Source organism: Xiphias gladius, chromosome 23 (assembly GCF_016859285.1).
Source record: "Xiphias gladius isolate SHS-SW01 ecotype Sanya breed wild chromosome 23, ASM1685928v1, whole genome shotgun sequence".
Classification (NCBI taxonomy): Eukaryota; Metazoa; Chordata; class Actinopteri; order Istiophoriformes; family Xiphiidae; genus Xiphias; species Xiphias gladius.
The window spans coordinates 23,482,451-23,495,000 of NC_053422.1; the positions used below are offsets into that span (position 1 = coordinate 23,482,451).

At 39.5% G+C, this 12,550-nt stretch overlaps 1 protein-coding gene across 7 annotated transcripts in view; it reads right to left on the reverse strand.

Moving 5' to 3' along the window:
* The window catches only part of LOC120785135 (misshapen-like kinase 1), a 63,386-nt gene that overhangs the window by 14,408 nt on the left and 36,428 nt on the right, over nt 1–12,550 (reverse strand). For all 7 annotated transcript variants that reach the window (XM_040119539.1, XM_040119540.1, XM_040119537.1 and 4 more), the window contains 9 exons: nt 12,113–12,178; nt 7,940–8,290; nt 6,411–6,545; nt 5,960–6,097; nt 4,169–4,239; nt 2,816–2,895; nt 815–903; nt 628–722; nt 16–100 (listed from right to left, as the gene is read on the reverse strand). In XM_040119539.1, the coding sequence (XP_039975473.1) occupies nt 16–100; nt 628–722; nt 815–903; nt 2,816–2,895; nt 4,169–4,239; nt 5,960–6,097; nt 6,411–6,545; nt 7,940–8,290; nt 12,113–12,178 (1,110 nt within the window). The remainder of the gene's footprint in view (nt 1–15; nt 101–627; nt 723–814; nt 904–2,815; nt 2,896–4,168; nt 4,240–5,959; nt 6,098–6,410; nt 6,546–7,939; nt 8,291–12,112; nt 12,179–12,550) is intronic.

Genomic DNA, 12,550 nt, shown 5'->3' on the forward strand with positions numbered 1-12,550 from the left:
AAGTGTACAGGGTACCTGGTTAAGATTGTGGTGAGGTTGCAGGACAATGCCATCAGGTATTCCTCTGAAGTGTTTCCCTTTTCCATTGGACAGGCCAGACCTTGAAACACACAGACCGGTCAAGATTTTAAAAAAGAGTCTGACTGAAGGTGTTGCATATAAAAGTTAGAAACAATGCAATTCATCAATTCCCAGCTTGATTTTCAAGGTTTACACGGTCCAATAAATCCTAAATAGATTCATGGGATTTTTAATCCTACATTTTAAAATGTGCAACATTTTAAAACAAAGTATTGTGGGTTCAACTTGGGTTTGGTGTTCAGCAGAAAAATTTTCCACATATAAGCTTTCTCAGTAAATACAGCAGAATTCTGATTAATAACAGGGACTCACATCCTAAAAAATGGTTTCAAAATGTCTATGTCACATCTTCAACTTGCAACATATCATGATTCACTGAAAGAACTGCTCAATTCTTTTGCGTGTGGTAGGACTTTATTATTAAAAAGTACCTGTTTTTCACATTAAAAGGAAAGGTAAGGTGAAGTGTATGGTGTTTCCTGCATCAGGAAAGTTTTTTACAATAGAATAACCACAATACAGGCATTATACTGATGGTGATCTCACCTGTTCCTCTCTTCGTCATCACTGCTACCGAACTCATCACTGGAAGAGGAGTATTCTGTGGCTTTGTTAAACCGGCCAAGAGCGGATTTTACACCCTGTATGATGGAGGTTAGGAACAATAATAGTAAATGAGGTGAAGTGAGTCAGAAGATTAAAGAAAAAGCAGAGGAATCGACTCTTAATTTACTTGTATATTCCCACTGGTTATGTTTTCTTGCGTCGTTCTGTGCTGTTGTAGACGGTGCTGTGGAAGAGGACTCTCGAGCTTGAAGTAACCTACAAAACACACAACACAAGACAACACAAGACAACACAACACAACACACATTAGTGGTAGTTATGCAGTGAGAAAATAGCAACAGGGTGGTGTTAGGCAAAACAATGAACTCCTACCAGATTAGCATTAGTGGTGAGGTATAATTACCATGGACAAACAAGGCCATTATCAAAAAGCCTTTGCTGGCCCCTACATGGGATCATACATTTTGTATCACTTGGTTAGATTGCTTTAAAGCCTTAAATAGTAATTGTGCAGCTATTTTGAATTGGTAGCACTCTGAATCGAGCCGGAAAGCATAGTTTATGGATCCCATGCAGTTCGCATGTTGTGGTAAAAGGCCTGTGGATGATGCAGTCAGCCTTGGACTGCACTTTATCCTCCAGTATCTGGACAGCTGGGGAACCAACACCAGAATCGTTTTGGCTGACATTAGCTGAGCATTTAATACAATTGTGCCAGAGCTCCTCCACACCAAGCTCTCCCGGCTTACATTACCCGAGCCTCTCTTTCTGGGGATCACTACCTTCCTGAAAGACTAAAAGCAGCATGTGAGGCTGGGAAAGCATACCTCCACCCCTCTGACCATCAGCACAGGAGCACCGCAGGGCTGCATGTTTTCCCCTCACTGCTACTGTCTATATATGACCCCTCAACACTCTATACACGCTATAAAACTCCTGAGTGGTGAGAGGAATTACAGGTTGGTGATATATATTGATTAGAATAACTTTAATTCTTTGACACATGGTATTCACAGTTATGAATTTTCTGGCCACTGCATGTTACCATAATTAGTATCGTATGTTGTTGCTAGCATGTTGGCTTCAACATTTTTGAGCACAAAAATGTGGTTCAAAACAGAAAAGGGGACTGTTCTTCCACCGCATACCGGGAGTCTGGCAATGGCAGAGTGTGAGAAGTTTAGATAACATTTTACAAGAAGCAACATCTTTGTTACAAAAATCAAATGGGTTTTTATGGGAAATACGGTCTTAATTTTGACAAACATTGGGACCACTAGTACTAGGGAGAAAGCTACTGATCCCTTGTCCTCCTACCAACATAATCAATTTGTAAATTATATATATTAATGCCACAAATACGCTTTCCTACAAAAATATGGTTCAGAGAGGAAAGCAGCTTTTTCTCAGTTGCAGAAAGAGCAGAGAAAAGGCTTTTTACCACAGTAAAGTTGTATGAGTCTCTAGGAGAATGTCTGATCTGTGGCTCTAAACAAAGACGGCCGAGGCCAGCAGCCAAACTGAGTGGGAGGCATCAAAAGTTGTTTCCTCCCAACTACACACAGAGGGCAACTTAGAAAACATACTCTTCCCCATCTTCCTCTCTTCTCTCTATCTCTCCCACTAGCTACATGAGCAGTTCCCTTACTGCCACACATAGAGGACACAGAGAGAAGAGCTTTGAAATAGATGAGATATCTCTTCCCCTCTCTCTAGACACACAGCTAGAGAGGACAAGCTTTGAACGTAATACTGTGAGTTGTGTGCTCTCGCCGCTTTAGAGTAAGTGTATGCACTGCATGCAAAGTTCGTGGTAGCCGTGGCGTGACTGCATGCATCTGGTGTATGTGTCTGTTTATGAAAATATTGTTTAGGGTGTGTGGTGTATGTGTATTGGCTTGGCATATGTATGTTTGGGATGTGTGGGCAAAGCCGGAAACCAGTGATTTACTGGTTGTACGCTAATTCACACACATGATCACACATCTGTGAGAATGTGACGTCTGAGCAATAGGAAACTATAGCAGACAACAACAGTGGCTATAATGGTCAAAAAGTGTGAGAGTTTAACAACCTGTATTCTTTGAGGGTTTGGGTTTAATGTTAATACAGCAGACAAAACCTTGCAACTAAGCACAGGAAGGTGCTGAGTTAAGGCTGCACAGACCTGGGTGGTTGCTGCTGGTAGAGGAGACTGCATGACACACAGACCTTCCACTTTTATCTGCAACAGACACTGGACTGCCACTAGATGGAGAGAGAGAGACACACACACAGAGAGTGACAAAGGCAGAGTGTAAAGAACAAAATACAGGGAGGTATACAGGGAGGTAAATTGTCATCAGGATTTTTATACATTTTAATCTTGAGTAGATCCTTCACACTGACCCACTTTCCTTGCCATTAGTTTTAATCTAATCGAATGCAATCATCTAAGCTAAACTAGTCTGATTTTCCCCAATTGTTAACCATTGTTCTCTAATGCGGTATACCAGTGCGCTGAGTTGTAGTGTGATATAAACCCTCATAATCATTAAGGTTCACTCTGGCTGAAAGGATAACTCTGCTCACAGCAAGGTTACAATATGAAAGATTACAAATGCTAACATTATTTGGGCATCTCTTCTTTCCAATTTAAGAACAGACAGATGTTTTATATCTTAATGATGCTAAGCTAGGCCTACATATTGCCATAGCTTAGCATCATTCAAACTCAGCTGTTGCTCAGTTTGAATTGTGACTTGTGGCTACTCCCAAAGTCAAGAAGCACCTTGCTGTTATAATACTGTTTTGCAGTTAAGTATATAAAACATGGAATATGAGCCAGTGGAAATAATGTGTTATTAGCAGACCAGCTGGTACAAGATGTAAAAGTACAGGAGTGCAATGAGGTTTAATTTAATACACTAATCTACCAAGGCTCAATAATGCTGCAAGTACAACTAATTATTCTCAAACTATAAAAACAGCACTCAATTTCACATATTCAACTCTGTTGATAACACAGTGTACCAATGTGTTTACTTAAAACAGAGGAGAAACATAACAATATCTGGTACTTTAGATGCTAAATGCTCCACTGTGTTCACCACCTAGCCGCTAATTTTGTCTACTTGAAATTTGGTGCTGAAAAGGTAGAGTACAGTGGGTTTATCAGAATTCATCAGTTGCCTGCTGCAGGCAGACCAGGGACAGTGAACCAAAACAGTAAAGTTGTGAGCCGCGAAACCAAAACAATGAAAAGATGCTAAAAAGCTCCCAAGAGCTGGAGGGACCTGCATCGTTGAATGGTAATTGATATTATAAGTGACACCTTTCACATTTTTCATTTGAAAATATTGATTAGAGCATCTTTAAGGAAAAAAGATCAAACCTTTAATTTTTTTTCAAGTTCATGACATACAGCAACACTGAGTCATTGCTTATGTACAGACAGAACACAAACCAACCTTCATAAAAGTCACATGTCCCCGTGTATTTTTTGTGTGCGCAGTGTGAATACAGAGTAGAAGTGCTGTACCTTGAAGCGGCCCTCTTGTGTCCCATCACCAGCTCTCTACAGTAAAACTTAGAAGTTGTGCGCTCTGGGACCTGGAATTTACAAAAGACAGAGGGCAGAAGAAAAATCAATTTATCAGACTTGATAAAAACACATGGATGGCATTAATGAATACACAAAGATTGCAGTCTCCTGGTGGTTCTCGTTGCTTGTTTCACTCTTCATAGGCTGGAAAGAGCTCTTTCCAACCTATGATTTCATGTCTAGCCCAGCAGGGTGTCAGCTAATTGTAGGGAGGTTTATGCAGTTATGAAACATTTATGTACAACAAAGCTGTGCAGCACAGTGAAATAAAATCTTTAATAACACAATGGGAGATATTTATTACTGGGAATCTAATGAGACCATTTGGCTTTGTTATTTTTTTAACATTTCTTAAAATTTCAGGGTTGCTCCTCTACACTCCTCAATACCATGTCCAAATCTTAGATACGGTGTGGAAATAACATCTGAGTAAGGGATAGTTCTCAACCTTTTTCAACAGCCTTGCATGCATGATATGACAGGAGCAGCATTGTGAGATCAATACTAGATATGTCTATGTAAATGTTGCAACATACTGTTTTTCTTAAAGAGGATTTTTCAACATTTGATTCTTCTTCCACTCTGCTCTACCAACCAGCTGGTGACCTTTCAACCTCTCATCTCCCCGTCACATGACCCAGTTACAGAGAGGAAGACACACCCGGCTTAGCAGGAAGAGAGCTGTTGGGAATACCTATCATCCCATGACAAGTTGTCCACATCCTGCATCTGGCTCCCCTGAACACACGCACGCACGCACGCACGCGCACACACACTCATGCCGAGCTTGGTGTCTGGTGTTTCCTGTCTGCTATTGCGGCACACAAATGAAGCATATGGTGATGTTTTTAAAATCAGTGCTTGTTGTGGATTATCAAAAAATAAATAAATAAATAAATAAATCAGCAAAGCTTGAGCATAAAAAGCTGTAAAAATCCTAAAATGCATGGCTGTGCTTTAGCACATTAGTATCATATTCTGTTGTGCTGTAAGCCTCCCCAAAGCCGGTTTTTAAGGCCACTCCAGTCTCTTATAGCAGCTCCAGTCATCACACTGCAGTTATAGGAGAGAGTAGTGAGTTATTAACACCTCTATCGACTCCATATGGCCTCCTGTTAGTTCAACAACATAACAGAGTAACAGACAGTTTTACTGGGCTTCCCACCCTTCTCTAGAGTAGTTATCAGTTGTTCTATCAACTCCATATGGTTAGTAAATACACCTAACAGCATATTCTCTTTGTAAAACACCTTGTGGGGGAGCAGTGATATTAGAGGGAGAGAGAAAGTGAATGATGCAATTTGGAGCATGCAAGGTGTGTTTATCACAGAGATGGCTTTCACACACACACACACACACACACACACACACACACACACACACACACACACACACACACACACACACACACACACACACACACACACACAGCCCAAAACACAAACACACATCAACAGTATGCCAACCCCGTGCTGTGTGCACCACTTCCTTAACTTGGTATGACCAGAATACAGGATGCTTAACACACTCAAAAACATTATGCCAACCTCATGTGATGCAGGATACATCCTGCGCCTGGCATGACAATAGCAACTTCCCCTTTCAATGGCAGCCAAGAAAACAAAATACACATCAGTTTAATTTATGTCTCATTTATGCCAGTCATCCAACTTGCTGGCCTGTAACCTAATGTGTTATTCAGGAGCTAAAAGGACACTTGTTACTCACTTTGGGTGGTGCATCAACTGAATCCCAGAAGACCTCATCAGTTGGGGACATGGGGAAAAGTGGGGACACGGGAGAAATGGCCATATCTGACATAGAGCTGCTGTGAGGGGCATCTCGACTAGAGCGCAGATTGGCATTCTGGGAAAATAAAAAGTTCACCCATGTTTTATTTATTGAATTTGTACTTTGTACTGGCCACATCACCAAAATTACCACAATAAATAAAAGTTGAACCTATAGTTTTTGAGCAGTAATAGTAAAAATGAAAATGTGCTAAAAAAAATGGGACAATTGAGAAAAGACTCACTCAAGTGGGAAATAGAAAAGAATACATAGATAGAAGAGTCCTTTAAATATAAGAAAAAATAAATAGTGCAAAGAAGTGGAGGACAGGATACAATACACTCAAAGTAGACATTGTGAATACATGATATGATATAATTTTGAATACCTGGTTGAGATGAGCTCTTTGCATAGCTGGGGTACAAGGACTAGAGCTGCTCCCAGAACCCAGCCTCGGGTGCATCTGGCTGGGAACACCAGGAGCCAAAAGCACCCTAGCTAAGATTGATTGCTGAAAGTCCATCTAAAAGAGAAAACACATGTAAGACTGGCTTATTTGTGTGTCTATGTGTGTGTATGAGTCTGTGTGTTGGTTCGTGTGTGTTTCTTGAACCATATAAATATATATAGAGTCTAGTAATCTAACATAAACCACAAATCCTCCTGTACTACATATATAGGCAGAAATGCTCTTTACATACATATACATGTAAAAACCCTACATTTTTACATTAGACACATTTATATCAATCATACAAAAAGCAATAAACACTATATTAGCTGAAAAGTTAAATACATAAATTCTGGTGATTCTGAGAGACGGTGACTTAGAAATGACAAATAAGACTGATTCCCAATATATAAACCTGCTAGTAAACAATTTAAGTAAATGCTTATTCAATACTTTAGGGAGGGAATTGTGACTACATGATTGCAGTCCTTAATTACATCCCTTAGCTGTCCCTGCAGTACGCACTTTAGAATCACACCTAAAACTGGTTTTATAAAATTACTTTTAACTACTTTATACAAAACTTTTTTTCTTTTTGGATACGTCAGAGTTTAGGAACGATCTTAAAACCATTTCTAAGCACTTTTATACAAAACTGGCTCAGACATGAGAAGAGAACCACTAATCAGCTCAGCTTGGTGTTTTCTTAGAAGTTCCCAGTTCCAGATATACTGTAGAATAGATGCTAAGTCATGCATCAACAACCCCAGCACAAAAAGTTTGAAGTTTTGTGCAATAATAAGCACTTTGATGCTGATCATCATAAAGCAGTTCTGGAGTTCTGGAGCATGCTTGTGAAAAAAATTAAATAAAAAATTAAGACGCTATTATTTTTTGTAAACCCTAGACAGCCTTCCAACTGGCTGTCTGAAAATGCCTTCATGAAATGACATCTTGGGTCTGTTTCCTGTTAATGTTCCTTTTGTGGTTTTGCTACTGCGCTAAGAATAGTAGGTATTAACCACATTCTGCCGCCCCTACAGTCAGTCATCATATGCCATCATGATAATGATAAAATCATCACACCTTCAAAGCAAAAACTTAATGTTTCAATTGAGTTTTTAGAGTCGTCTGAAGCAACAAAAGTTATTTCTGGCAGAATGTCTACACTGGTAAGCATTAGTGCCAAACTCTGCACTCACTTGCTCCATGGGTCACTGAATTGGTTTGAACTGTGTCTACCAAACATTTTGGCTACTTTCTCCAGACTTCTGTGACCTTAACGTGAAAGAGGTCTGTCACTTGAAATAAGGATGACAAGGACAAACACATTAAAAAGAAAACACGAGACTGAACTGAACTTAGTGGACGTGAGGAGGGAACAAGAGGGAATGACAGACAGAGTGAAAGATGTGGAAAGTAGAGGCGATAAAAGGTGCTAGATGGCTGAGGAAGGGGGGTTTTACCACTGAGCGTTGGCTGTTTACAGGGCGGCTGGGCGAGGAAGAGGCAGCAGCAGCAGTAGCAGCAGTAGCAGCTGTGTTCCCGCTATTAGCTGTTAGTTTCTGGACAGCTGCCACAGGCTTTTCTCTCTGCTTCTGTCTCTCTCTTTCCCTCTCTCTCTCCCTGTGTCTGTGGTCGTGCTGCAGCGACAGGAGCTGGGTTTGATCCTTGGGCAGGGTGCGGTGGGATCTTCTGCCTGCTGAGGGCTGCTGATGCTGGGCCAGAGGCTGAGGCTGAGGCTTGGCTTGCTGCTGTAGCTGAGGCTGGGAGTGCTGGGCCTTATTCTGAAGCAGCTGGTTTGGAGCCACGGCTCTCTATGTAGCAAACATGAAAAGCACATATAAAAACTAACAGAGCCTGGGAGTGCCTTTGTGAATAAGATATTGTTGTTTGGGGTTATAGTGTACAAAGTTTACAACTTATTTAAGAGGGAACCTTGAGACCTGTTATTGTAAAGTCAAGAATACCTGTATTAACACAGAGAGATTTATTATTAGGCTTTGATTTTCATTTACTGCATCTGGGACATATGATAATGATATTGTTGTCACACAGGAGTCACTTTCTAATTTGCACCCTAAATTTTGTTAGTTATTTTTATGTGAACAAATTGAAATACAATGGGCTATTACAAAACACGAGATAATTATTTTTCCACATTTTTTTTACTGAATGACAATATTCTAAAATAACATACTTAGCCTACTTAGATTTTGATTACTTCAGAAGGAAAAAAAAAAAAAAAAAAAAAAAAATCACTTCAGATACAAGTCACAAGGAATAAGTTATGATATTTCAGCTTCCAGTGAGTCAAGATGTTTTAATTAATAAGAGCTGATACTTTAAGGATATATACTTTGTCAAGTCTGATCAACACTGACATTCATGCATGACTTGCTCTTCATTTAAATTATTAAGTGTACACAAAAAATGGCCACTCCTAGGTTCTGTAGAAATTGCCAAGACAAGCCATTGCTGTTGCATGAAAACCTCATCAAGCACATACTGCATAAACAAGCTTGTTGTGACATACATTCAAAAAGCACACACAGTAAGAAAGAAGCTGATTTGATTCACTTCTTTGGTGTAAAACATGTGAAAACATTCATAAAATAGCAGTCAGTTTAGTGCTGGCACTCAAGCTTGGACATGTGACAGCAGCTGGTTCTCTGGCTTGAGAATCTGATTTGCAAGCACAACTCTCTCCAGAGTAAATACAATAAAAGCCCAGCTAAAGAACCACTACTGTCACATACAGATCTCACAGCTGAATAACTCAAAGTTACAGCTGTCTTAAAATACTTTTTATTTTTTTTAAAGAACCAATAGATATTCTATATTGGCTCGAGGGTGAGTTCACAGATTTTTCACAGATGTTGCTTTTCAGTATGTCAGTCATAAAATTATTTGAAATTGGTGCAAACTGAGCTCCAGGGTTGCCTATACAGCCCAGTAAAGATGAATATAAAATGACCCAGTGGGCCGTTGCGTTGAGGGTAGCCACATAAAAACAAAAAAAGACGTATAAATAAATGAAACTGTATTGCAGTGTATTACACAGAAGAGCAGCAAAGAACAAACTCTGGGAAGCATTGTGAAGACTATATACAGGTTTGTACTACATATATCCAGACACTTTCACACATCCAGGAAGTTACCACAGAAGCACACACATTCCAATACATCAGTTCTGCTGTAGTAACCCTTAAAGATACTTTTAGGGTTGCTGTAACAAGCCATGTAGTTCCTACCAAACCAGTAGGACACAGAGAAATAACACTTGGTGTGAACATATCTGCCACGTGACAGCTGGTTGAGGTTGGATTTATGTGAATGCTGCCACAGAAGGGGAAAACCATCCTGAGGTTTAATGCTGTTTTCTTGAGGATGAGAGGACAAAATAGGAAACACACAGCACTGAAATACTCAACATACCTTACACTAACCATCGTAACCCATCAGCTTTCTTGGTGCCTAAGAATGATGTCTATTTTCACAGCAACATACGGAAACAATTTATGTCAGCCATCTGTAATTTACCATCCAAATCACCACTGAAGAATGATAGCTTGAATAAGAACGCCTAGTTGCTCTAATTGGTAACTTACAGAGTAATTAAGAATGCAGTGAAACAGTGAAAGATGACAAAAATAGAAAAAAATGGGCTCATAACCTCATTAGTCAATCTCATATTTAAAGTAATCTTAAATTCTGTAATATTAATCTCATGTGACACATACTGATGTTAAAGCTGCTAAAAACACATCTATGATAGCAGTTTAAATTAAAATGTAGAGCCCATAGAGGAACTTCAATGAAGACAGATGTCTCCATGAGCAGTGCCAGTGGAAGGATTTCTTAATAATGTATGGTGTGTTGACAATTGAAACAGCTACATATGTCAAAGCTGGCATGACTAACCACATGAACATCTAAAAGAGTTTAGATTCAGTTGTCCAAAAAGGGGAGAAGTCTTTCATCTTTTTAAGCCCAACTCGCCAAGGTACTGTTTATGTACAAACTATCTGCAAATAAGATACCAGATACCAAACTAAATAGCAACAAAACTCACCAAAGAAGAGGTTTATACACAAACTATGTTAAGTGACAGTAGCTGACCAACATTATTGCATATCATAGACGAAAATTCGACAGAAAAATTAAGAATCGTCTTTAAGAACAGACAGTAAGTTTGTGATGGTGACAGTTACATAAAATATATCTATGTATCCATTTATGTATCCATTTCTTTAATTTTACGAATCTACAGGCTATCAAGCTAAAGTCAAGAGCTGCTCTCATTATACCTCGGAATCATAACAATAGGGCAGTGAGATGATGGACTTCTGGACGGCAGTTAAGAGAAACGGAGAAATTGTTTTCAGAAACAGAGAAGTAACAGTAAAAGCGAAAAGAGATATGTTTGGTGAATTTGCTTGTCTGAAACCCTACTGAGATTAGATAACAACATTTTAGAAGAAAAACCTGAGAAGTCGAAAAAGAGATGCTAGAAATGAAAGAGTTTCCACGCTGCGAACGATGGAGGGAGGGAGGGAGAGAGGAAACAAGGGAGGAAAGGACAGAGAGGGCATGCTGGGATCAGCAGAGACAGAAGAGGAGAAGGGGAGAGATGGAGAGGGAAGGCTTTAAAACAAAAGTGATGGCATGCTGTGATAAGCACTGGCCTAAAGCTTGTCAAAATCTGACACTACCGGTACAGTGCAGTGTGTTTCACTGCTGCCTCTCTGAATCCTTAATGGAGTCCTACACTGACACTGAATTAAAAGTGCTAATCTTTTACTGTCACCTTGACTGAGAACTTCAAAATGATGAACTGCCCCAGCCCCACCAGGCGTGTCAGGCATCCAGAGCATGAATGAAACACACTGTCTTTCTTTATAAGTTTTAAAACATATGCAGCATAAATCACAGACACTCAGGAACAATTTATTTTGTTTTTCCCTTTTGGTTTTCTTCCTTACTCCTTTCCAGTGTCTTATAATCCTTGTCTTTACCTGCCCTCACTCTTTCAATTCTATGTCCAACAGTCAAAAAGCCAAAAATATTGAGTGTCCTATTACATTAAAAACGGAGAAAATGGAACGAGAGAATGTTTGGCATTTTTGCTTGAAAAATCAATCAGTCTATCAACTGACTAAGCATCAATTAATTGAGTAACCTTTCCAGCTGTATGTCTTTTTCCAACTCATTAAGACAATGCAGCCACATACAAGATATTATCGTTTCATCATTAGCGTCATATTGTTACTTACACACAAACCCACACTGTTCCTTGATAGGTTAGTATTAAAAGATGAAACAGGCAACAGATAAAGTAGGGAATTAGGCCATATAGAGTAAACACAAAGTTTGGAAGACAGAAGTAAAGAAAGAAAGAATTAAAGAAAGAGAGGAATCTTATTCTCTGGATAGGTTAGCAGTTTGCACTCACAAGCCCACTTTGCACATTGCAATCTTCCACGCAATGTGTCATCACTGACCAAAGCCATCAGTGGCATTAGGAATCAGTCCACATTCAGAATATTTCAAAAGAAAGTCCACCTGCTCTCACTCATATGAAATATTGAGGAATTAATGACAAGTAAATGAAAAGATATAGAGTGAAGGTTTGTTACCTGCTCTGCTGTGGTATCCAGAGGCCTTACTGACACATCGGCACTCCGCTTTCTGCCTGCCTGGTCCTGCTCAGAACGCACGCACACACACACACACACACACACACACACACACACACACACACACACACACACACACACACACACACACACACACACACACACACACACACACACACACACACACACACACACACACACACACAGTTAGCTACATTGTTGAATTAAGATATCTGCCAGTATATTTCATGACTTTGATTACTTTTTATTTAACCCTAACAAATAAATTTCACCTTAGTTCAAACTCTAAAATCTTCTCATTCCACATTATTGTATTTTTGCAAGGTCCTGACAAGAACAGAAGAGGTAATTAACATACCACATACACACATATGCAGGCTTACTTTAATTAGGGTACACTAAGGTCTTGAGCAGAAT